Source organism: Podarcis bocagei (genome assembly GCF_964188305.1).
Source record: "Podarcis bocagei genome assembly, chromosome: 9".
Classification (NCBI taxonomy): Eukaryota; Metazoa; Chordata; class Lepidosauria; order Squamata; family Lacertidae; genus Podarcis; species Podarcis bocagei.
The window spans coordinates 49,564,461-49,592,281 of record NC_138134.1 but is presented as its reverse complement, the minus strand read 5'-3'; the positions used below and the strand labels follow the sequence as shown (position 1 = coordinate 49,592,281).

The 27,821-nt window shown below is 40.4% G+C and overlaps 1 protein-coding gene across 1 annotated transcript in view; it reads left to right on the top strand.

Moving 5' to 3' along the window:
- FAT4 (FAT atypical cadherin 4) overlaps nucleotides 1-27,821 on the top strand; it is a 142,603-nt gene that overhangs the window by 94,428 nt on the left and 20,354 nt on the right. Inside the window, exons 7-11 of the mRNA XM_081208011.1 lie at nucleotides 5,983-6,163; nucleotides 10,678-10,928; nucleotides 12,084-16,433; nucleotides 21,639-21,743; nucleotides 26,632-26,939. Coding sequence (XP_081064137.1) covers nucleotides 5,983-6,163; nucleotides 10,678-10,928; nucleotides 12,084-16,433; nucleotides 21,639-21,743; nucleotides 26,632-26,939 — 5,195 coding nt within the window. The remainder of the gene's footprint in view (nucleotides 1-5,982; nucleotides 6,164-10,677; nucleotides 10,929-12,083; nucleotides 16,434-21,638; nucleotides 21,744-26,631; nucleotides 26,940-27,821) is intronic.

Here is a 27,821-nt window from a genome sequence, read left to right as displayed (position 1 = left end):
GAGAAGGGTTACATTTGTAGCTGCCTCACTGGCATGCTTTTTTTCAGGCTTAAAATAAATCCAAACCATGCAGCTTCACAATCTTGATTTGTTACGCTTCTTTCCTCATAGTTAGCTCTGTTCCCTTAAGTGGTTTGGCAAATTACATATTTCAAGAAAGCTATTCTATTTTTCTTTGCCCCACTCCACCCCCATTGCATTCCGTGCTGTGGTCTTCAAGCCACTTATTGCCTTTTAAAGCGTTCTGTGTAAATTCTAATGTTTACATATTCCTACAGAATTATTTTGCTCTACATCATAGTCCTGTTTCTACTTTGTATCTCCTTCTAGCATCGCTAACAGAGTCACTATAGGAATATCTATGACCTTTGTTTCCAGCAGATAAAAGCAACATAGGAACTTGCCTTATATTAAGTCAGGCCTTTGGTCCATCGAGCTCAGTATTGTCTACACTGACTGGCAGCACCTCTCCAGGATTCCAGGCAGGGTACTTTCCCAGCTATACCTGGAAATGCCAGGGATTGAACCCAGGGCCTTCTGCATGTCACTCAACTATGGCCTTCTCTCTCTCTGTAAGATATATTCCTTGCAGATATCTAACATGTATTATTATTCTTATTCCTATAAGGAGCTCAAGGTGGCATACAAGGTCCCCCCCTGTCCATGTTATCCTCAAAACAACCCCATGAGGTTGGTTAGGCTAAGAGGCATCAACAAGCCAAAGGTCACCCAATGAGCTGCATGGCTGAATGGAGATTTGAACCCTAGTTTGCCAAGTCCTAGGGATGCGGGTGGTGCTGTGGTCTAAACCACAGAGCCTAGGGCTTGCTGATCAGAAGGTCAGCGGTTCGAATCCCCGCGATGGGGTGAGCTCCCGTTGCTCGGTCCCTCTCCTGCCAACCTAGCAGTTCAAAAGCACATCAAAGTGCAAGTAGATAAATAGGTACCACTCTGGTGGGAAGGTATACGGCGTTTCCGTGCACTGCCCTGGTTCACCAGAAGCGGCTTAGTCATGCTGGCCACATGACCCGGAAGCTGTCTGTGGACAAACGCTGGCTCCCTCGGCCTATAGAGCGAGATGAGCATCGCAACTCCAGAGTAGTCCGCGACTGCACCAAAAGGTCAGGGGTACCTTTACCTTTACTGCCAAGTCCTAGTCTGACACTCTAACCATTGTACTTTCCATTATGTCAAACTACCCCCTGCCTCCTGCCACTTGTTTGGGGGGACATCTGTAGATGGGGGTCTGTTCTATACATGCAGGTTCTCAATAATGTGGAACCTTGATTGTGCATTCTCAGTGTTGTTTTATTTAACTCTAATAGCAGCGTGGTTGAGCAGCGTGGTGATGTGCAAAGCAAATTTCCCAACTTATACATTTTCTCAAAAATTTCCTAGCAACAGTGGTCTCGGACTGCTGATGAAACAGAATGCTACAACTTATAAATTGAAAGTCTGTGAGTTAATTCTTCAGCTCCAAGGCTACAGAAAACTTAATTGCTAGGATAAGACCAGTAAAACCTGAACATATGGCAAGGAATACTTATCCTGTTGGTTAATCTTCAAGAGTCAAACAGGGTGTTTTTAAAGCATAATTCAATAACAAAGAAAAGGCAGGCTTACTGTGGGTTATGCAGAAGTCATTAAGGGGCAAGACTGACTTAGTCAGTGGTTTCTTAAATAACCCGATTTCCTAGTCTTCCAACAGCAATAACTTTTCCAAAGAGTTAAGTGATTTTTATATATATTTAAAGTTTGGGTTTTCTTTTGTTTTTTGTTTTTTAAATTGCAATGCAAAACCCACATTCCTGAAGCCCTATACTTAACAAGAGGATGTCATGCTTCACAGAATTTATGTGTATTCTTTTTGTGCCCACGGATCATAGAAAATAGTATAGAAAAGCATGGTGAATCAAAAATCTGCACCAAGCTGAAACAATCCATGTAGGTTTCACATTCCACTTTGACTACAAATATGAATTATAGTCTCTACTTGACCTTCTAAATGCACTACACATATTTTTAGTATCACTTCAAAGTGCACATTGTCTTGACTTGATATTTTGAAAGGAGATATAACATCCAAAGTAAAATCATCTGGCTACGATCAGATACTGTGCAATATGGGTCATATCAACAATAATTTTCACATAGTTATCACTTCATAGATTTGGATGGCAGCTTTGCTGCATAGACAGATGATCTGCTAGCCTGTCCATTCCAAGCAAGAATTTCAAGCTCCCAACTTTCCAAGGATTTGTATTGCCCAATATTGTTTTGCTTTCCAGATTAAGGACATAGATAATTACGAGCCTGATCAAAGCCCTCACTGTTTACTTTTTGGATAATAGTCTGTTTTGAATTCTGATTTGCAGAATTGTAAAACAGCTCCTGTTTTCATTATGTAAAGTGTGATTTACACATAACTCTGCAGTTACATGTGGGCCACTTGAAAGTCAAGTATATGATGTGCAACATGTCAGGCAGTTCATGTACAGAATGGCCACATGGATCTGGCAATCAGTATCATAGTTACAGACTGTTCAAGGCACTTTTTTTCAAAACATTCAGATCATTACGGTCCTTAGCATATACTGGCTCAGGCTGTATTCAGACAGCACTTTATTCTGTTTTGCTGACTTTTCCTTACTTGAACATTTCTGCATTTTATGTGATCTTTCACACAGTGTAAAAGTCACCTCTGGGAATTTAGCAGAATGTTGTGGAAGTTCAGTGTTCATTTACATGTCAATTGCTTCCAGGGGAAAAAAATAAGTCTATAACCCCGTTATAACATGGAACATCACAGGAGTTTTGCACTGTAATTTTCCCGCTCTTTTCATGGATCACACCATGCGCTAAAATTGGGGATGGTATTCGTGCATATAGTCCTTTCCCACCATTTTCAGAACTGAACACAAAACAGAAGCATGCATGCGCACAGGGAGTGGTAAAATGTCCAAAGATGTCTGCTGCTGTGTCACATCATGTTCACTGGTGTGAGGAAAACTTAGCACAACAAGGCAGTATATTGATCAAAAAGCCACAGTTCCATAACAAAACAGGTGATGCAGTGTAAAAAGAATGCTTGATATCAGGACAGGATGATTAAGATTGTAGCCAGGAAAACAATGCAATAATACCCACCCATAGTTTGCACATGTCACTAAGGAAAACCATTGCTTAGCATGAACAAGCCAATGTGCAGCTTTCTGAAGAGGAGGGCATGGCTGCTGACTTCTTCCTTAGTTCTCCTTCTGTCATGATATCCACTGCTAAGCCATGGTTTGATATTGTTCAAACCTGGGCTTGTGGTTTGTCTCCTCCAGATAAATCACAAAGGGTAAGAACAAACCTTTGTTTACCTTGGTTACATCTCATGGTTTGTCCCGAGCAAGACAGATCATACCTACAGTAAGAACAAATCATAGCTTATTTCCCAGCAGCACAAGAGCAGGAAGACTGGGGGAGGAAAATCCATCCCCTTTCCCTTCTGCCAGGAAAAGTATCCTGTTAGTGAAATTCCATTCATAGGAACTTAGGAAATAACGGTCCATGCCGTTCTGGTGTTATTCATCACACTTTTGTTTATTTAATTGTATTAAGATGTCAATCCAATTAAGTTGCATTAAATTCTCCATGTTCTGTCCCCATCACTCTCCTGTTTTAGTATTTGTTTTAAAAGAGGATAGATATATTTGCTGATTTGCCATTTCGATGTGTTGCGGTTAAAATAGAGTGAATTCTAAACAACGAAGAAATCATTTGCTATTTTATTACCAATTTAAAATCATAACAATGTACAGTATACATGACTTTGCCTGGAATGTAATACATTTTGGAAGACTGGCTTCCCTGCTGAGAGAGAACCTGGTTTATTCCATGGAAAAGTTCAAACTTTCTAATAGCACATGACATCTGCTCAGAGGCCCCATTCAGTGAGCATTTGATTCCAGCTTTGCTGCAAAGCAACAGGTTTCAGTGGAAAAGGAATTCCAAGCCTGTCAACTTGCTTTTGTATATCAGGATAATGATATAATTAATTTACATGGGGCTTCATACAGTTGCATTCATCTGCAGCTTAAATGATATCCAACAGAAAATTGCAATCATAATTCTCTATTTTATTTGTGCATTTTTGGAGTAGCAGATGCCTGCACAGTTTGTCATTAGTTTTCTGGGATTTCATTTTAATCTTTAGAACTGTCACTTTGATTCTGAAGGGAGTAATATCTTCATTATTTCCAAAAAAACACAAACCACCCATCAATCTAAATACATTTACATGGATGTAAGCTTCACTGAAACAAAAAAAGATTCAGATCCAAGTAAAGGTTTTTATGGTTGAGGAAGAAATCTGTACGTAGGGTTCACCATTAATATTGCTGGCCTGAAAACAACGACTGCAATCATAGGCACACTTACTCGACAGAGAACCCCGTTAAATTCTGTGTAACTTATTTTTGCATGAACATTAAGGATCATCAGGGCATGTCAGCAAGATCTGTGTGAGTTAGACATCCTGGTACCTTCCAGATAAGATTAAGAAGAGCCCAACTAGTTCACCATCTTGTCCTCATAATCGCCATCCAGATGCCTGAAGGAAGCCCAAGCACCAGAGCCCTTTCCCTTCCTATGGTTTCCAGCAACTGGCATTCAGAAGCATTCCATTGTGCAGGCAGAGCATAGCCATCATAGCCACTAATATAGCCTTTGTCCCTCGATATTGGACTACAGTTCCCATCATCCCCAGCCAGACTCATCAGTGGTCAGGAGATATAGTCCAAGGACATCAGTGGCCAGGAGATATGGTCCAAGGACACCAGGTTACCTACCACTTTTGATCAGACTAAGAGTGAGTGAGCTTTGAGCACTAGAAAGCTGCTTTTTATTATGCTGGGCTGGAGGACCTGCTGTACAGTGTTGCCAGTTTTCACAGATTCCAAACTTCCACACTTGTAATTTAAAGATGGGTTTTTTAATGGACAATTTTCTGCTCAGGGGCAGAAAACACTTTTGGCATCATGGCACCACAGGAGCAGTATTTTTTTAATTGACAAATTTCAGGGTGACAAAAAAACAACTCTTTGGGGGTCAAATGTGGCCCGTGGGCAATGGGATAGCCACCCTTGGCTTATATATTGACTTTTTTTTTTTGTAAGTGCTGGTTTTCTAAAATATTTCCAGAAAACAAAGGAGGCAAGAGACATGCTTACCTGAACCTTGCTCCCCGTGACCTTGAAACTTTGTTTTTCTGTCCACTGAAATTTCAAGCAGGGTTTTTCAGCCATTTTCAGAATATGCTAAAACTCAGTGGCATTGAGGTATATGTGCCGGGTGAGCTATCATCATTCAGGGAAGCATTCTACATATACTTAAATGCACTCGCTATATTGTTATGTATGTTCCAGGGTGATGAACTAGTCTGTGCAGAGGTTGTCTGAGAGCAGGAGTCCTCTGTCAGCTGGCAGACACGCATCTGGACAGCAGCTCCTTTGTGTAGCAGGCATGGAAGGAGTTAAGCCTTCCCTCTTGCCCCCTGTTGCTTCTCTTCCCCGAATAGTCACAGCCATACTTAGCTTTTCTCTAACAAAAAGTGGCAGTCCAGATTTTGTTACACCTATTGGCATGCTCTTGTTCACTTTAGTGGCACTCACTGGATGACCAATTTCAGTCATCAAATTCATCCGGTTCACTGCAGGTCAGTGTTTGTGTATTGTTCTCATTTCTCTTTGCAAGCAGCAAACCCTTTACTTGATAATACAGGATTCAAAGCTTTTCCTGTGTGACTTCATACTCTGAGAGTTCCAGAGGACCTTCTTTAAAAACAAAAGTGACCTTGCTCTTTGCATGGATTTGACTTTCTAGCTCTGTGAACTGTGACATGTTCATGTGTGAGATAATAAATGAAGAGTGGCATATCCAGTATTAGTATTGTAACTTGGGTAACCTCTAGCATTTCAAATATCTTTTCCCCCCTAGGAAGTCCTGCCCTTACTGGTACTGGAACTATTGCTGTCAAAGTAGATGATGTCAATGATAACGTCCCCAAATTTGCCTTCAATATGTATTCCAAAACCATTCCGGAGGACGCACCCACAGGGACAGACGTTTTGCTTGTAAACGCCTCTGATTCCGATGCATCAGTGAATGCTATCATCAGGTATGTTGCTCTTGTGGTGCTTCCGATGCTGTTTAATTTAGGTCCTGTTTCCTTTTCATGCTTTGGGAAAAAAGGAGAAACGAGCATATTGGGTTTTGTCTTGTATTGTTCACAAATACAACATGTTTCAGGGCTGGCCCAAGACTTTTTGCTGCTTGAGAGGAAACAGAAAAAAATTGCCCTTTCTTTAAGTGTGCAAAGTACCCAAAGCCAGTTAATCTACTTTAGTATCTGAGACAAAAATGTCAATAAAATTATAATTAATTATAATTCACGGCACCAAAAATACGTTGCCTGAGGCAGCCATTTTATGGCCGCCCTTGATTGGTTTGTGAGAACAACAACAACAACAACAACAACAACAACAACAACAACAACAATAAATTATTTATACCGCGGCCAGAGCCAGGCTCAGGGCGGCTAACACCAGTAAAATTATAATAAAAACATAATGGGGGGGGGGGAGAAAAACCAATTTAAAATACAGGTTTAAAATACTTAAAAAGCAGCCTCATTTTAATAATAGCCCATGGATCAAAACCATAAGGGGGGATGAACGAGATGAAATAGCTCTGTATTTAAGCCACTTGACTTAGGTGGGCTGAAAAAACACTGGGTCGTATCCAATAATGACTTTGCCACAAGAGTGTTTAGAAGCTGATCCCTAACTTTTCATGTAGTAAAAAGCGTTCGAATTGCTGGCCAATCTATTTCTCTTGCTCTTACTGAGCCAGTTCCGACAAAGTTCAGAATAAAAAGGAAGAATCTGTGTGTGGCAATTGAACTGATTTCTTTGCGCCACACAGCTTCTGAAAAGTCATCATTCGCTGGATTGGCTTTATGGCAAAATGGCTTGCACATTTCTACCGACACCTCCAGGTTTTACCAGAAAATCCTATTGCTGACTATATGCAAGAAAAAATTGAGAGGTTAAGTGGCAGCGACAGCCTGAGCAATTTGCTCAGAGGAGTGATGCGTTCCTAATGGAATGCAGAGAGATTCATGTTTGTTGCCAATCATCACTACCTGCCACTCAAGAAACCAGAATAGACCCTTTCTCAAGTGGTTTCAGTGAGTATAAATATTGGTTTATTGTTGTATAAAAGGCATGAACTGAGCTAAATGACTCACTACACTTTTTCTTTTCTTTGGAAATTCAAATTAGCTTTGTTCAATAAGCAAAATATAAATCATAACTGTTTGTAGATATTAAAGTACAAGAGAAATAAGAACTTTAAAATATCAAAACTGTAATTTTCTTCCCTTTTTTGAACTCTGCCACCCTTGCCATCTGCCAGGTGTGCCTGATAAGCATCCAATAAAATTAATAAAATATGACATAATAATGCTTTTCATTACATGTCATTTTTCCCCATGGAAATTTAAATTTTTTGAGAAGTCTTATAACCATGTGGAAATGGCATCGCAAAATAGAGGTAGCTGTTACTTTCACTTCCTAGGATTATATATATATATATATCTAAACGGATTCGCTGTACAATCCTATTTTATTATTCTTACCCTGTGGCCCTAAAAACACAGAGGGCGGATATCAACTTTTATGCTGATTTGTAGTAATGCAGTTTTACAATTCTGTGCAACAAAACTTTTTTAAAAGGCCCAGATGCACAGTACATATACACCAGAAACTGTGCATTCAGTATTGTTGGCCCAATTTTATGGAACTTCCAGCTGAGGTCAGACACGCCCCCTCCCTGTTGAAATTCTGCTGCCTTCTGAAGGCCTTTTAAAAAATTTCAGCAGGCATTTCAATTGACTTCAGATTTGATAATTTTAATTGATTTTTGTACACCACTTAGTCCAGTTGTAATTGAGTGGTATATCACTTGTCGAAATTAAATTAAAATACAATCAAAATATATGGAAACTTGAAAAGGGTTGATATATTACTATGGGGGAAATGGAATCAGGATTGCAGCCTTGGTGCATAAGCTTTTTTTAAAAAAACAAAACAAAAACCAAACCAACCTCCTATTAGCTTTTGAAAATATGCTCCAATTCAGAATGAAACTATACATGGATTAAATGAATTATAAACCATGAGATGCACAACCCAGAAAAGTTTCCACAGGTCATTAAAAAAGCCAAACCCATCAATAGGAGATTTAAGCAGGAAGCTTATGAAGATGGTGAACAGCATTGGGTATAGCCAGGATTTATGTTGGGGAGGAGCAGGCTTCATGTTGAGGGAGGAAGAACCTCAGTTAGTTAAGTATTTCTATTGATTTAGCTGATTTAGGAGGCAGCTGTCCCCCTGCCGCCGCCCCCCCCCCATTACACCCATTGTGCACTGACTGGATATATTATTTTCAGTAGTATTCAGCCAGATATACCTTTAAAACTCCCAATGCAGCAGGAGAAGAGGTAGTTGTTCTATAGTCCATCTTCTTCTTTGTGTATTGCATTATAAACCTCAAGCCCTGGCCAGTTGAATGAGGTTGAGAAAACAGCGGACAAGAGGACCAAGGCATCAGAAGCCACAGCTGCCATATCTCCTATCACCACGGGGTAGTTAATGACAGATGACTGTTCTTCAGCTTCAAAGCAGGAAAACCTAAGGGAAAGTCATTCAATGAATGTGCAGTGACCACATTTTAGAGGCTGAAGGGATTTTGACGCTTTAGCACTGCAGACTACCTTTTACCAAGTAGTCACAGAAAGACGATGAGTAGTTCATAGTAGTACTTTACAGAAGTGTCCTATTTTACAGAAGATAGTTCCTCTTAAAGAGAAAGGGCCATAAAGAAGGAAAGAATAAGAGCCTTGATAGTTTTCAACAGGAGTAAAGCAGTTATTACTGTTGCATTCCAGTTGCAATTGATTCAGCTCTGTGTGACAGATTATCTACTTCGAAGGACTCTGTCAAGTGGGCATGAAATTGACCAAATGTACAACTGTCTTTCCATGAGTCAAAACACATGGGATGTTATTCACCCTGGAAGTTATCACAATCAAGATCACCTTAGGAGCTGCAACAAGGCTTAAAATGTAATGCAGCAGCAAGTAGCCCTATCCTCATCCTAAATCAGAATCCCCACATTTTGAAAGCCAAGGAATAGTTTGATAGCAGAATACTTCTGTCAGTCCTAGATGTGATACTCATCTGAAAATTGCCTCTTGGGACTCGGTGATGTGGAAAGTTTCTCTCTGTCTGTCTCCCTCCTCTCTCTCTATAAACAAATAGCACTTCATTATGTGGTCATGACTTTTCTATTAAATAATAACTGAGCAATTATTTTGCTACCTAGGGCATTTTCCAAGGATAAATAGCTGGTTATGACCAATTGCTATATTCACTCCATCTGTCTATAGGCAGTATCGCAGGCATTTGATTGAAAACTGCAAATAAAATATTTCTAACTATTTATCATAACGTCAGGCTTCTGAATAATTCAAAAACGGTGTTGTTGCTGCTTCAGTTGGGGATATCTCTGTGGAAGAACTCATTTTGTATATGTGCAACATTAGTGTCCTTTTTGTGTTACTTGTGCAAAGGGGTAAAACACACTATGGGGTGGCCCAAGGCACTATTTGATCCCTATACTATTTAACTTCTGTGTGAAGCTTTTTAAACCCTGTGGGTGGGTGGTTTCCATGTCCAGGAGACAGGACAATTTATCTGTTCTGGATGGGGTTGCTTACCCTCAGAAGGAAAAGATGAATAGTCTAGAGGTGCTTTGTCACTTGAAGCAGGGCTTTGTCAGTGGTGGCACCCTAGATTACGGAGCTTTTTCTTACGGAGGCTTATCTGATCACAGCACTAACAGGGTTTCATATGGTAAATCAAGACCATTAAGCAGCAACTATTTTTTGTTTTTATGTCCATATTCAGCTCTGTCATTTTGTCACTGCTGGAGCTGTGATTACCGTATTTTTCGCCCTATAGGACGCACTGTCCCATAAGGCGCACCTAGTTTTTTGGGGGGGAAATAAAGAAAAAAAATTATTTCCCCCCCAGGCACGGGGCCTGAGCTTCCCCCGACCCCCAGCCCCCAGAACAGGCAACTCTCCGCAAGCCGTGGGAGCCCAGCGCCTTGCGGAGAGCTGCGCGAAGTCTGGGCGCACTGAGCTCAGCGCGCCCAGCCTTCGGCATGCAGGCAATTCTCCGCAAGCCGTGGGAGCCCAGCGCGGGCTCCCACAGTTTGGGGAGATCTGCGCGAAGCCTGGAGAGCGCAGGCTTCAGCGAAAGCCTGCATTCGCCCCATAGGACGCACACACATTTCCTCTTCATTTTTGGAGGGGAAAAAGTGCGTCCTATGGGGCAAAAAATACGGTATGTTGTTTTGACTTTGCTTTTGTACGTTTGTTTTATATTGATGTTAATCTGCCTTGTAAATCCTTTTGGCTGAAAGAGAATAATATAAATATTTTAAATAAATATAAATACTTTGATTCCCTGCCTGTAGAATTTACAGTTTGTCAACATATAAAGCAGCATATTTCATACTAAAATGGGTATGAAAAACGTCTCTCCCTCCTTGTACTTTTTGCAGCTATAGTCTCAGTGGTGGAAACTCACAGTTCACAATCAACCCTTCAACCGGGCAGATCATCACAAGTGCTCTGTTGGATAGAGAGGCTAAGGAGAACTACACTTTGATTGTTGTGGCCAAGGATGGTGGTTTTCCAAAGGCTCTTTCCAGTTCTACAAGTGTCCTTGTCACAGTTGCAGATGTCAATGACAATCCTCCCAAATTTCAGCACCACCCTTATGTCACTCATATTCCCTCACCAACAAGTTCAGGTAAGCTGATAACAGCAACATGATACCAACCTTACAGTTTTTATAGCACAGAAAGAATCCAAGATAACAAGAGGGGAAGAGACTTTTAAATCTCACTGACCACTGAGATTTTGTTATTGTTGTCTATAGTTCATTAGGGTTTTCACTAGCGCTGCACTAATTTTTTGGAGGAATACACTTTTCATACAAAATATGTTAACTAAATCCTGTCCTAAATACAGTGGTACCTCGGTTTAAGAACAGCCCTGTTTACGAACTATTCGGTATACGAACTCCGCAAAACCAGAAGTAGTGTCTCAGTTTGCAAACTTTACCTTGGTTTATGAACAGAAGCCGAACGGTGGAAGGGCACCGGTGGCGGGAGGCCTCATTAGAGAAAGTATGCCTCAGTTTAAGAAAAACTTTGGTTTAAGAATGGACTTCTGGAACGGATTAAGTTCGTAAACCGAAGTACCACTGTACCTGTTCACCTGCTTCACCTGCTGCCTGGCTCAACAGTTGCTTCAATATTTTTTTTGTCAATTATTATCTTTCCTACTGTTTGCTTCTGGCCAGCTGAGGATCCTGAACTCCATGTGATCCTATAGACATGGTGTCAAGCATTCTATGGTCATGGTGTCATAGGATCCATCACAGTTAGGTATGTGGAAATCTGACCAAAGGAAAATGCATCCCTTGCATTGTCCTCAGTCTGAATTAACAGAGAAAGAACGAACACAACAACCCACTGCAGAGGCAACTGGTCTAGCACCCTACTGCTAGACATGACCAGTGCATTATGACAAGACAAGCACCCATTACCACTCATGAGATCCCAGCACAGTAGCAAGTTTTGGTATCATAACCTGTTGTATGAACTACTAAATTTCAAAATGTCGCCTTCCATGCTGCATTGCTTTCAGTGAGATTTAAATCCGCTTTGGCATCCCTGTCTGCATAAATATGCTATTGGTCAAGGATGCCTATAACATCCTAGATACCTCCTAAGTATGAACAATACATCTGCTAGTGGTTGTAATTTATTTATTTTTAAGTTTTATTTACAGTCTTTGTATATTGTCCAATAACTTAACATTCTCTGGTTATGAACAGTTGCATGAGTATTAATGTTCCGTTTCACAGGATTAATTACCTTATTTTTGTCTTCCTTTGCAGGTACATTTGTATTTGCGGTGACAGTTACAGATGCTGATGCAGGACCTAATGCTGAGCTTCACTATTCCCTGTCGGGGAAGAATTCTGAAAAATTCCACATTGATCCATCACGAGGAGCGATTATGGCTGCCGAACGACTGTCTGGCACTTCTGAAATGACATTTTCTGTTAATGTGAAAGATGGTGGCTCGTTGCCAAAGACAGATTCTACAACTGTGACTGTAAGATTTGTAAATAGAGCAGATTTTCCTCGAGTTCAGGCTGAACAGCACACTTTCACATTTCCTGAAAATCAAGCAGTTGGCACTTTTGTCACTTCAGTTTCTGGATTGTCATCGAGAGGCGACTCTTTGTCTTATTACATTGCTAGCGGTAATCTTGGCAACACCTTTCAGATCGACCAACTAACAGGACAGGTCACCATCAGCCAACCCTTAGACTATGAAGCAATACAGAAATACGTCATCTGGATTGAGGCGAGAGATATGGGCTTTCCGCCATTTTCTTCGTACGTAAAATTGGAAATGACAGTGATAGACATAAACGATAATGCACCACTATTTGAACGAGATCCTTTAATTTCTGAAGTACTAGAAAACCTCTCACCTTCTAAAATAATTACTGTAACTGCTGTGGACAAGGACAGTGGCTCTAATGGACAGTTAAATTATGAAATTGTCAGTGGCAATAAGGAGAACAGCTTCAGTATCCATCGTACCAATGGGGAAGTCAGAAGTGTCCGACCTTTAGATAGAGAGAATGTGGCCCATTATACACTTACTATCAAAGCTTCAGACAGAGGTGTACCTGTTCAGAGTACCACTGTCCGGGTGCTTATTAATGTGTTGGATGAAAATGATAATGCACCCAAATTTTCTCAGATATTCAGCGCTCTTGTACCTGAAAATGCACCTTTGGGTTACACTGTAACACGAGTCACAACATCAGATGAAGATATTGGAGCAAATGCTGTCAGTAAATATTCAATAAGGGATACAAGTATACCCTTTGTCATAAATCCCAATACAGGAGATATAACAATCAGCAGACTTCTGAATAGGGAAGATACAGATCGCTACAGAATCCGAGTTTCAGCACATGACTCTGGGTGGACGGTAAGCACAGATGTGACCATATTTGTAACAGACATCAATGACAATTCCCCACGATTTACAAAACCATCCTATTACTTGGATTGCCCTGAGCATAATGAAGTTGGGTCACGAGTGATCCAGATATCTGCAACAGATCCAGATGAAGGATCCAACGGGCAAGTCTTCTACTTCATCAAATCTCAGTCAGAGTTTTTCCGAATTAATGCTTCTACGGGAGAGATTTTCAATAAGCAACCTTTAAAGTTCCAAAACTCCAGTGGCCCCAGTAATGTCAATCTAAACAGGCACAGTTTCATCGTTACCTCATCAGATCGAGGCAGTCCTCCCTTGCTGAGCGAAACAACAGTCACAATCAACATCGTGGATAGCAATGACAACGCACCCCAGTTTCTCTTCAGTCAATATTTTACACCTGTTACTAAAAATGTAGCTGTTGGTACCAAACTAATTAAGGTAACTGCCATTGATGCAAAAGACTTTGGTCTAAATTCAGAAGTGCAATACATTCTCTCAAATGACAACCTAACAGGTAAATTTGAACTGGACAGTAACACAGGCTGGATTTCAGTAGCATCGCCACTGAGGAATGATATGAATAAAAACTTTCTAATCAAAGTAAAAGCAAAGGACAAAGGTAACCCTCCTCTCTCATCAGAAGTGCCTGTGCAAATAGTTGTAACAGAGGAAAACTATCACACGCCAGAGTTCTCTCAAAGTCATATAAGTATAACTGTCCCCGAGAGTAATGCTGTTGGAACTATTCTCAGGACTGTGTCGGCAAGGGACAAAGATACAGCTATGAATGGACTTATCAAATACAACATTTCTTCTGGAAATGAGGCTGGGAACTTTGCAATTAACACATCTACTGGTGAATTAAGGCTTGCCAAACCCCTTGATTATGAGCTTTGCCAAAAACATGAGATTACTGTGAGTGCTGCAGATGGCGGATGGGTTGCTAGAACAGGCTACTGTAGCATTACCATAGATGTTATTGATGTGAATGATAATTCTCCAGCTTTTAGCCCAGAAGAGTATTTTCCGAGTGTTTTAGAAAATGCCCCTAGTGGAACAACTGTCATTCGTCTCTCTGCAACTGATGCTGATTCTGGATCTAATGCTGTAATTGCATATGCGGTTCAGTCTTCAGACAGTGATCTGTTTGTTATTGATCCTAATACTGGAATCATCACCACCCAAGGCTTTTTAGATTATGAAACAAAGCAGAGCTACCATCTCACCATAAAGGCCTTTAACGTTCCCGATGAAGAAAGGTGCAGCTTTGCGAATGTCAACATCCATTTAAAAGGAGCAAACGAGTATGTGCCACGATTCGTGTCCAAGCTTTACTATTTTGAGGTTTCCGAAGCAGCTTCTAAAGGCACCATTGTGGGAGAAGTCTTTGCAAGCGACCGCGATATGGGAACTGACGGAGAAGTCCACTATCTGATCTTCGGCAATAGCAGAAAAAAGGGTTTCCAGATTGATGACAGCAGCGGGCAGATTTATGTCACAGGACCTCTCGACAGGGAAAAGGAAGAACGGATCTCTCTGAAAGTGCTTGCAAAAAATGCCGGGAGCATTCGTGGAGCAGATATTGATGAAGTGGTTGTGAATATCACGATATTAGATGCCAATGACCCTCCTGTTTTCAGCTTCATGGTATACAATGTACAAATCAGTGAAGGCGTTCCTGTTGGGACCCACGTGACATTTGTAAGTGCCTTTGACTCTGACTCTCTCCCAAGCTGGAACAGGTTTTCTTATTTTATTGGCAATGGAAACAACAACGGTGCCTTTTCTATTAACCCGCAGACAGGACAGGTTACAGTGACTGCAGAACTGGATAGAGAAACTTTACCAGTGTACAACCTATCTGTGTTAGCCATTGACTCAGGATCACCGTCAGCAACAGGAAGTGCCTCTTTATTGGTGGCTTTGGAAGATATCAATGACAATGGACCCACCCTTTCCACCACAGAGGGAGAGATAATGGAAAATAGTCGGGCAGGGACACTTGTGTTGAATCTTCAGTCGTCCGATCCTGATCTTCCTCCAAATCAAGGCCCCTTTTCTTATTACTTGCTTAGCACTGGCACAGGAACCAGTTATTTCAGTCTCAGCACTTCTGGAGTTCTGACCACAACTAGAGAGATTGACAGAGAACAAATTTGTGATTTCTACTTGTCAGTGATTACAAGAGACTCGGGCATTCCTCAGATGTCTTCCACAGGAACCGTGCACGTAAAGGTAATAGATCAAAATGATAACCCATCACAACCCAGAACAGTAGAGATCTTTGTCCATTATTTTGGCAACCTGTTCCCTGGTGGAACATTAGGCAATGTAAAACCTCAGGATCCAGATATTTTAGACAGTTTCCAGTGCTCTCTTACATCGGGAGTTACAAGCCTCTTCCATATTCCAGCAGGCACTTGTGATTTAAATTCCCTGGCAAGGTCTACCGATGGGACATTTGATCTCACAGTCCTGAGCAATGATGGGCTACACAACTCAGTCACTAGCAGTATCCGAGTTTTCTTTTCAGGATTCAGTAACGCCACACTTGATAACAGCATTCTCCTTCGTCTCAGTGTGCAATCCGTGAGAGAATTTTTGACCAACCACTACCTTCATTTTCTGCGAATTGCCAATTCACAGTTAACCGGATTAGGGACTGCTGTGCAACTCTATGGGGCTTATCAGGAGAGCAACCGGACTTTCTTGATGGCAGCTGTGAAACGGAACAGCTATCAGTATGTGAATCCAGGTGGTGTGACTACCTTCTTTGAAAGCATCAAAGAAATCCTTTTCCGTCAAAGCGGAGTTCGAATAGAGTCTGTGGATCATGACTCGTGTTTACAAAATCCTTGTCAAAATGGCGGCAGCTGCTTGAAAAAACTGGGTGTGAGCCCTAAGCTACAGAGCCACGAGAGTATCCCAGTCATTGTTGTGGCAAATGAACCTCTCCGGCCTTTTACATGTAGGTGTATGCCAGGATATGATGGCACACTGTGTGAAACAGACATAGATGAATGTCTCCCATCACCTTGCCACAATGGAGGGACTTGCCACAACCTGGTGGGTGGATTCTCTTGCAGTTGTCCCAGTGGTTTTACTGGAATGGCCTGTGAGAGAGATCTCAACGAGTGCCTCTCGGGCCCTTGTAAAAATGGTGCTCTCTGCCAGAACTTCCCAGGAAGCTTCAACTGTGTCTGCAAAACTGGATATACAGGTATTTTTTTTCTTCTACGTGTGTGATTGTACTGAATGCAACACAGAGATGAACTAATGGTATTACCTATGAAGGAGCATTTAATCATAGGCGTTCTTGCTGGCAATTCAAACCCAGATGTATGATTCATTTAGCGCATGTGTATTCTGCATTTTTCCATCATGGAACTCAAGGTGGCTTATGTGGGGCTTCCAGTCGCCCCCCCCCCCATCCCTACAGGAACTGATCAGATCTGGACCTGCTTTGCTTCCATAAGGTGATCACACTGTGTGTCTTCAGTTAACTCACGCCCCAAGTTTATCATCCCATCATCTGCTGTTTGTGAAAACAAGGATCCCACTTGCACCATGCATTCAAAACATTATTATACCACTTTAAACAGTCGTGGCATCCTCCACCAAAGAATCATGGGAACTGTATTCCCAGAATTCTTTGGGGGAAGTCATGACTATTAAATTAGTATAATAGTGCTTTAAATGTACATGTGGAAGTAGCCTAGGTCTAAAATTAAACAGTGGAATTTTTTTAATGCTTTTTGCCAGAAATTAGCCAAGCATCAAAGCTTGCATGGTTCCATCCTACTTATCTGCCAGACAGAGCCTTGTGTAAAAATCATAATCAGGATTTTCAGCCTTTCTATTAAACATATCAGTTAGATATAGAGTGATGCCTCTTAGCTTTCTGCCAGGAAAGTATCGAGAGCCATCAAATGCATCTCCATTTAAATAGCATATGTGGCAACTGACACATGTTCACTGTTAGAGCCGCCTTGACATAAAAGACACTGATGGGATCTTTCTATGTATGCTCCATCAGTGTAGCCTGCTGAGCCTCAGGTCACAAGTAATTATTCATAATTGAATGGCTGTTCTAATTAACCTAATGATCTGAGATTGTGTTTCGCAGTGAATCATCACATCAAATTATTTGGCCAGCAGCGTAGCAGAACAATTCCATGCCACAATTGCGGGTAACCTTTTAAGTCATTAGCATCAGAGGTTAAATAGGCATGTACTTGCCAGCTCACTGGGACACCTCAGCAGAACACTCATTTTCACAATAGCACACAATGCAGTCACATCAGTCCTGTAGCTTGTAATTGGGGTTAATGAAACTACAGTGATTTGCTGAGGTGACTGTCATGCCTGACGCTTGTCACATACAGTATTTCCCCACATTGTAACACATTAATCTCCCCCCATATGCTGAAAGCAGAAATATGTCATGGAAGAAATCTGAAAAGTAATGTGTGTGAGGGGGGGGGAGGGAGAATTAAGTGTTCCCATAGTGTGGGTTATGCTCTTGCCTTCCCTCTCCAAAAATAAAAAGGCAATATGGTAGCAGACACAATACACCCATGTTAGAAATGTAAAGTGGCAGTGTTTTTTCCTAGGAGGAAATAATTGTAAAAGATGAAAATCAGTGTAACTCATTGATTGAATTGACGATTTACAAATATATCACAAAACAGCCCAAAGTAGGTATGAAAACAATACAAAAGGAATACTGAAGGCAGAGACCTTTTCATCCTGTTCATAACAAAAACCTAAAATATATATTACTAGCAGCCTCATTCCCAGTATTGCTCGGGAATCCTTAGGAACCAAAAGAGTAGACCTTTTGAAATTAATGAAATACACTTAATCGTGTTCATTAATTTCAGTGGGTCTACTCTGAGTGACTTAGTAGAATACCATCCTATATGTATGTATGCATGACCCCTGACTGGATCAAGGCAGCTGCTCTTCTTTGTAGCTTCTGTTGTTTTCTAAAGCAAGCTTTCCTTCTTTTCACTGTAAGTCTGAGTTCATCAATTATAGACCACTAGAATGGCTTCCCTTACCTTGCTGAGGGGGGTACACAGGTTTTTACACTGATTTATTATGTTTGGCCAGCTGCATCTCACTTCATCACTCTATAGAAGCAATTAGGCTCATTGCAGTGAGCGCAACCATAATGAAAGATTACATCAGTGTAACACTGAGGTTTAAGCAATCTGTTATAATTATGTCTATTAATGACGATCATATTTTGTTTTGGAATGAATCAGTTGCAAGATGGGATATATCAGATGACATACAGTAGTGCGTTGTCTGCCCTTTCTATGAACCCCTCAGTTCCTCTTTTCTGGACCTTTTTAGGATGAGTTTTGTGGAATCAATTCAATTTTTTAAGCAAGAAGTTGATCTGAAAGATACTGCCATCTTAGAAAAAGTCGAACGTTGTCTTAAATCAGTTCTTCCCAACAACTATATGCCAATACTCCATATAAAGCAATGATAACTAAAAGGCTTTTCACACTGTTGCCAGTGAATCAAAAAAGCAGAAACTTAACTGCTCATTTCTCCCCATCCTTGCTGGGACATGCTAGCTGACTGGAGATTCAGTTGCATATTATCCAACTGTCATTATTTACCAGGAAGGCAGAGAACTGGTTCTCTCTTCGTGCTAAACCAAATCATGGCTTAGAGTATGTAGGCTTCCAAAGAGAGGATCATATCCCATTTGCCCCTCCCTGTCATTCTGTTGCTGCTATGCTGAGCTATGTCATGGTTGGCTTAGTGTATTGTCCAAACCTGGGGCTTATCTTTTTCCAGACTAACCATCAGCTGTAAGCAAGTTTTTTTCTTCTGGTTTACAGCTGGTGGCGTGCTAAACCATGAGCCTGGTTGCCATATGTCCTCTCTGGACGGCTTCCAACACAATATTAAAATAAAGTAATGCATCAAACATTAAAAGCTTCCCTAAACAGGGCTGCCTTCAGATGTCGCCTAAAATTCTGGTAGTTGTTCTCTTTGACATCTGGTGGGAGGGCATTCCACAGGGTGGGTGCCACTACGAAGAAGGCCCTCTGCCTGGTTCCCTGTAACTTGGCTTCTCGCAGTGAGGGACCCGCCAGAAGGCCTTCGGCACTGGACTTCAGTGTCCGGGCTGAACGATGGGGGTGGAGACGCTCCTTCAAGTATACTGGGCCGAGGCTGTTTAGGGCTTTGAAGGTCAGCACCAACAATTTGAATTGTGCTCGGAAACGTACTTCCCTCTTTTTCATGGTTAGAGTCATCATAGCGACCCATAGTTAAAAGTAGAAGTCGGCAAATGTGCCCTCTTCTTTGCTCTTCAAAATATGGCACCCCTACCCAAACCATGGCTTAGTTCAGTGCAGCAACAGGACACCTGGGAAGGAGCAAAACACCTGTGATCTCTTCTCCAGAATCCCACACACTTGAGCATTTGTTCTAAGCCCTGTTTTGGTTTAGCATAATGTGTGAGCCAAGCCAATAACTCAGAAGTAGTTTACTTCCAAGCAAGCTAACTTAGAACCAGATTTGACTTAACAGTAGAGCTAGCAGGAGTCCTGTTAATGCAATGGGGCTACTTCCCACTGCTCCCCTGGGCACCCTCCTCAGTCATCTCTAGGGATTGGGGGAAGCACCAGAGCAAGTGGGGGGTGCATGTGCTGATAGAACAATCATATTATCACAATGTTGAATTCCCCCCAGCCTTCAATCTATATATAGTAATACCTGTGGGTAAGTTGTATATAACTCAGTGGGGCTTATATCTGAGGAGACTTGTACAGAACTGCAGCTTTGGGCTTTTCTTTCTGAGTTTTCCTGTTAAAAAGGATAAACAATATGTGGCTCCTATTCCAGATCCTCACAGTTTATCTTTGGGCATGCATGTACAGAATAGCTAGTAACCTATCAAAATTAGTCATTGCCCAGTTTGGTTCAAAATGGGCAAAGTGCTCAAAATCCGTGAAATTGAAACTTGTAGATGAGCCTCTTGTAGACCTTCAGAGTTCATGAATCCAGTCATTTGGTGATTTGTTTAACTTCAGGGCATAATTTACCCAAGCAAATCACCAGTTTCTCTCATCAAAACATTATTATTTGAACCATATGCAATTAATTATAGAGCTGTGAAATGTTTTGGAGGGAAAAAATAGCCCGAGGAATGTATTTTAAAAAACCAACCCATCTTCAGGCTTGCAAATTTAATTAAATTCAGTGGAGAAATCTTTACAAAAGGCAATAAAACTGTGCAGCTTGCACCATGCAGCGAACCCTTGCAGTGATGAACGGCGTCCAAGTAAGTTCTATCATGAAGTGACAAAAAATGAGAATGCAACGACTGAAGGTTAGGGCAAAGCTACACATTACGTTAGTCACATTTTTAAAACAGTTTGAAGCAGCTGTGCGAGGCCTTGTTTTGGAATACAGTCCCATGCAGGTTTCTCTACAAAATAACAGTCTACCAGCTTCTGCTGCTGCTGCTGCTGCTGCTGCTGCTGCTGCTGCTGCTGCTGCTGCTGCTTCTTCTTCTTCTTCTTCTTCTTCTTCTTCTTCTTCTTCTTCTATTGAAAACATCACCTTCAGGGGAAAATAGCAGCCATGGGAAATTTTCAGAGGCAAATCTGTGCAGGATTCAGATCAAGATCTCAGTTGGCTGCCTTTCTTTCAAAATAGAAGTGGCAGCATTTTAGAACGCAGTTTGAGGCTCAACTCTCTTTGTGTTAGCATGTAGAGAACTTCCATGCTCTGAACAGTGGCCAGTTCTTATTGGAATAACTTATTGTTGCACGTCAATTTTAGGAAGTTATGACTAGGGCTGGACAAGTTTGTCAGTTTTAGTTTGTCCCAGTTTCTCATTTTTCCCAATCTTAAATTCAGTTCTCCATATATCTACATCAGTATGAGTTTTTTAAAAATATATAAAAATTATCCTCATGGAAATTATCAGCATTTTAATTCACATTTCTCCTAATATACACATTTGCAAAGCATCTCCCCATAATACAATACATATGAGAAAGATATGTATATACCCCAGCACAAGCATTTTTATACACATTACTTGGCTGGAGAACTGCATTGTGATTTTTAAAGAATGGCTGTTTCTCAGTTCAGGTGCTGTTTCAGAAAGCGCAGGTTTACTTCAAACGCAAACTGAATCAAATTTCTGCACCATCCCTAGTCATGGCAATTACTCTCCATGAAAGTATTACAAGTTCAGTGTTTCTACATTAAAAAATATAATAATAAAAACTCACTCCAGAATATAGAGAATGAAACTCACTTTTAAATTAAACAAATTATTTCTGGGCTCCAGTTACAATTTATGAAAATTATCCCACTTTGTTCATAATGCAAATTGCCTAAGTGCAACTCAGTTTCCATATGGTACTGTCTTCTACTATTGCAGGAAAAATGTGTGACTCCACTGTCAATTACTGTGAATGCAACCCCTGTTTCCATGGAGGATCCTGTCAAAATGGAGTGGAGGGATATTACTGTCATTGTCCATTTGGTGAGTAGAAATTTGATACTTTATTCAGATTCTCTTGCAGAACCCTAATCCTTTTGACCCTAGCCCCCCAAATCCAACCACCTATGGAGTTTATAGCTTACTGCTTAATTTTTTTATTTGATAATATTGTTTTAATCAGAATAAAGCAAAGCAATGTGACTTGGTTGGTCAAGTTACCATCTGGCAGGAAGCCAAACAAAGAACTGGAGTAGTCAAAAAAAGGTGAGGCAGGATCTCCGAGTGCTACAAAATTTCATCTGTTGTGAGCCCAACAAGTTTTGCAACAAATATTTTATTAATGGCATGCATCTTAGCAACAATCCTGACACACCAGAGATGTTGCAGTATTCACAGGAAATAATTACAGTATCTGTAGATTAGTGTGTTAGAATTGTTGCTTAAAAAAAAACAAAATAAAATTCTAAAACCCTTTGGACTCACAATAGATGATATTTTGCAGGACCTAGAGTTTCTTTTCCTCCTTTTTCTGTCAATTGCCATTACAGAGATAAGAAGAATGCATACTGAATCAGACTGAAAACCTAACTTGTTCCATGTTGTGTTGCTCATGGTAACCAACCAGATACCTATGGGAAGTCTACAATAGGACATGAGGACCATTGGTTCTCTCGCTTCTGCTGGGCTTGGTGGCCTTCCATAGAGCCTCATGCATTGTACACCCTACACACCGCTAGTGAGTGAAGAAGTACATCATTGGTCTCTGCTGAATTTCCCACCATTTAATTTATTGGGATGTTACCTCAGGTTCTGCATAATGTGAGAGATAATCTACACTCTCCTTATTTCGTCCACACCATGCATAATTTTATAAAACTCTATTATCTCTCCTATTTCTTTCCTTCCTCCACCAGTCCCTGAAGGAGGTGAGGACAGGTGACCCCCACCTAGGCCCGAAGTCACCCCCCTTCATCCCCAGTTTGAAGATAATATTCTAGAAGGAGAAAGATGGCACTTTTCTTTACCTTTCTCCATTCTACAATATTGTCTTCAAAGAAGACCATTAAAAGCCTGGGCAAAAAGTATAGTATTTATCTGAAGACAGAACATCAGTAGAGTAGATACCTGTTGAAGAGATGTGGTGAGGGAGATCCACAGCTAAAGAAGTTCCACAAATAAGATTAGCTACCCTGCCTCTGAAGATGGAGACATCAAAGCAGGACATCTCCTGAAGACATCTTGATGAGATTTGAAGAAACTCTTAATTTCCATAAGCCTTGGGAGCCTCGGTTAAACTGGAGTTCTCCAAGTTAGTAGCATACACAGTTCCATTTCAGCTTTATTCAGCAATGGTCACATATGTAACACAGAAATTGATTAAAGGTAGGCAAAGGAAATTCACACACTGGATGGAAGGGGTGTGTGAAGGTTAAGGGAATCTTGCATCCCGCTGCAAATCTCCACACTGTGTTTCTGTTTGACATCTGCACCTGGTCCATGGCAGATCACATGTAATTCCTGAATGGGGCTTTGGTACTTTGAAAACCCTGTGACAAGGAACAGCTGTAAAAGCACAGGATAAGTGAGGGCATTTGAACCACAAAACATTAAAGAGCTGGGAGAGATCATGCCCCAGTGCCTCAGAGGTACCAGACATCCCAGTATAACACAATTACTTATAATGTTATAATTATTAAAGCTTCTCTTAAACATATGTAAAGGTATGTCAAAATCAAACTACATTATATTTGCAGCAATTGTGCCTTATTCCTGCAATCATTGCCAAGCAGTATTCTCAAGAAATTTATGGATGAAGCCAGAAAGACTTCTCTTTTTTTTTTTTTTTTGAAGGACCAATATATGGTAGCAATTATAGAAGAACTTGGAAATCACTAGCTTAGACCGTGAGCCTGCTGTGTATAGAAAATGTAAGAGGAGATATAGCATCTGGCTACAATCACATACAAGTCTTGCATGAACTTAAAATCCATGTTAAATTACCACTGATCATATAAAATAGAGCTGTTGCATCTATGTCTGTTTGTAAGTTTCGGCTGGCGCAGCTTCCCATCACCTTTCTCTCAAATAATCATTATGGGGAGAAGGGGAAATTAGGTTCAACTCACCTATTCTGTTATCACAGATGATGTCTTCCAAAGGATTCCCTTCTTCATTGCTAAAGGAAGCATTCTAGGAAGGAAAGAAAGAGGTGATACTTCTTTACAGGAAGGAGCTGGGACAGTGAAGAAGCTCATTCTTCTTCCCTGATGCTCCTCAGTCCTATTCCATTCTAATGTCCAATTCCAATTCTCCCAACCCTAAGCTAGGAATGGAGGAGAAATGTGGTTCAGTTCATCCTTCAAGATAAATCTAATCTACACTTCCTGAAACAATATGTGGACTGAAATGTAGTAATCCTTCAAAAATCACACTTTTGCGAATTTTGCAATGTTGTCCTCCGGCCTAACATTTAACAATGTGCCATGGATGAAGCAATTTTCCTCATCTGGCTTCCCAGTGCCAAGCGCCACTGCCAGTTACCAAGAGGGCCAAGGCAGTGGGTACTGAAGAGCAGAAGCAGCAGTGGAAGCATCAACACCACTATTGCAAGTAATATGAGCAAAAATGCATATGTTAGGTGAAAAACGTCCATAAATGCATACATTGGTGAAAACAACATTCACAAATGCATTCATTATATTAGGGAAAATGCCTTGCAAAATGTGTATATTAGGCAAAATTGCATACGAAAATGTGCATATTGGGGGGGTCATTATAGTGATGTTGAATTTTGCAAACTAATGTGGAGAACTGAATTTAAAACTGGAAAAATGAGAAATCAAAATTGACATATTTGACCATCCGTAATCCAACCCATTCCTATATTCCAGTTCTACTTCTCCCAACCCTTACTTCAGATCTGATTTCTTCCTGATCCTAATTCTGTTCTTTCTGCCTCCCTCTCCATCTCAAATCCCACCCAATCCCATCCTGTCCTGCAATCTAGTTCCCTTTCTCTTTGTTTCCTACTTGCCTACATTCTTTTCTAACTTCAGAGATTAATGAGCCAGTCAGAAGCGGGATGCAAAAAAGGTCTTTGCCATTTTACAAAAATATAGTTAACATCATAACATATTAAAACTCTTAAAAGACTGCAGGCAAGTATTTTATAAAAATATTATTATAAAAGCGTTCATATTTCGAAGAAATACAATATGGATGGAATGTAGCGCCTGCGTGTTTGAAAGCAGTTAACAACAAAGAAACATACTGTATGTACTCTTCAAAATGCATTGTATGTTGACTTGATCTAAAGAATACTAGATGGTGTGCTGCCAAAGTCAAGGAGGAATGCATCTGTCATTGGTTCCATATTGGAATTTATTTTTATTCCATATTATTTGGCATAGCTAGAAAATGCTGATAGCAAAGGGGGTGGATTTATTGGCTAGTTTTGAAATGAAATATGATTTAAAACAAGGGAAACAGAAGCAGCACAAATAAAAAAAGGAAGCAAAAGTAGGCAGAAGGAGGGATATGCATTCAGATGTATTGACTGATTGACTAAATTTGGTTTTCAAAGTAAATAATATATAACAGGGAACACGTAGTATGCAAAATTCATAGGCGTATGGAATGCCATAGGGCAAGATAATATGGTACTGTTTATCTAAATGATATTATGTATGTGTTAGTACAGGTCACAAAGACCATTTCCACTTTTGTAACACATGAAGAGATATTTTAACACATTTGGAAGGGAAGTGTTATGTCCATCAAAGTCACCCCATGATCACAAGGATTCCTATTTGCCTCTCATCCACCTGCTTTCCCCCAAAATCTGTTCTGGGGGTTACCCCAACATTCTTCAGCAGATCTGGCATGGGAAGTTCAATTGCTCAAATTGAAATCCTTAAACTCACTAGACAACTTCATTGGCTACAATCCAAAATATTTTATTGGTGCTTAAAACAATTGAAGCTACTACAAATATTTTGATTTAGAATTTTATTTTTTACATTATATTTGAATAATTATATCCTGTGCTAAAGATATAGCACCCAAGGCTACTAACAACAGAAACCTTTTTTTAAAAAAATGCCATAAAATAACAATACTTTTTAAAAAAAGAAAGCAGAAAAGTGACACATACATTAGTGTTAACGTGAACCAGAGTGCTAATAAAAAGTCTGTGTAAACAGGTCTTAATCAAATTGTTGGAGGTTAAAAAATATGTAGACCACATGTCTTTAACACATAAATGATCACTCCCAATGTATATTTATGCCACACAAATAGTGGTTCTCTTAAAAATGATGGTGATGATGCAAAAATTTGCCTCTTTTAGTCCTATTAGAATATATATAAATGCATGATTTATCCATTGAAATAGATGGCATCTAAATGTGCTAACTTGGCTGGCTCGTACCCAGTATCTTCATTTTTGACAGCTTCTTCAACAAGACAGCAGTCATACAAGAATTTGGCAAAAATCAAGCTGGTGTCAATTAAGATGGCATAAAGTTATACCAGATCCAAACCCTACTCAGCAGTGGGGTTGCTTCTGCTGCTTGGCCTAAGCCGGGCAGAGGGAAAGCAAGCCTTTAAAATAATGTTTTATGCCAGGTTGCCTGGTCACAGTAGCCAGTCTAAGTTCCCCTTCTCTGGCCACACCCTGTCCCACCCCTTTGGGTGAATTTACACTGGCCTCAGTTCAGCTGGCTGAGCCCTGGCTAAGCCGGTCTGAACATATCTCCGGCTAAACCGGCGTTGTGTACTTAGCACTGGCTGAGCCACAAATCAGCTGGTTGAACCGAAGGTCTGTTGCACCCTGAGCTTTTCATCCTAACAGATCTTGCAACAGGATTGCATATTATATTTTAGAGTGCTTCTGCAGTTCTTGATCATTAATACATTTTTATTTTCGCAGGAGTTTTCGGAAAGCATTGTGAAGTAAATAGCTACGGATTTGAAGAATTGTCTTACATGGAATTCCCCAGTATGGATCCGAACAACAATTATATCTACATCAAGTTTGCCACCATCCAAAGCAATGCCCTTCTGTTATATAATTATGACAACCAGACTGGAGATCGGGCAGAATTCCTGGCCCTGGAAATAACAGAAGAGAGGCTGAGATTCTCATACAATCTTGGCAGTGGCACTTACAAACTCACCACAGCAAAGAAGGTGTCTGATGGACAGTTTCACACTGTTATTGCCCGGAGGGCTGGAATGGTAAGCATTGCTTTACAGATGATGATAATAATAATAATAATAATAATAATAATAATAATAATAATAATAATAAAGCTTCACTCAGTTCCAAGTCAGATCAGCTTTTAAGAAAGTACAAATGGATGGTTGTTGGGGTTGGGTTTTTTTTTGGTATTTTTGCAAAAACTTCTTTTTAAAAAACCACAAAAGCTTTTTTGTTCCATAAAAATTACCCTGAAGCATTTTAAATGGCTTCTTCAAAGGACGCTCTCTAAATGTGAGGTTGATTAATGAAGGGAATTAATGACTATCCAGATCTAATTAATTGGTGCAGACTATAGGAAGAATAAGCACTGAAGACTAATTAAGAGGCAGATTAAATGTTTGGAATGATGCAAGAACAAAACCCTTTGTAACTGAAGGCTATGTAATTGCCATGCATGTTATTTTTGAACAGAGATGATAAAATTTTGTTCATTCTGCAAATGTTCTGAAATTATTGAAAAATGTGAAACAGAGTTTTCTTTGTGGATAATAACTAACCAGTTCTGCTATATAGAAAATTGCCTTATGTTAGACAATGTACCTCCCTCCAAATCTTTTGGTGCCACCACCTTACCCTCTCCATTGCTAAGGACCAGTGGACAGGTTTGTGTTTTAATGAGCTACTATGTATTATTAAGGGAAAGATTGTGAGCAGATGCATTTACTTTAAAAAGAAAGAAATAAAGATCTCTGATTTTAAATTAAGGGAAGCAATGGTCACTGTGATTTTGCAACTAAGCATTCCAGAGTTTGCCATTAACTGGAAGGAATGGGAGCAAATGAAAACTTAGATTTGCTAAATGCAAACAGCCAAGTCAGGATCTCTCAGTCAAATATGTTACTCACTCCGTAACACAT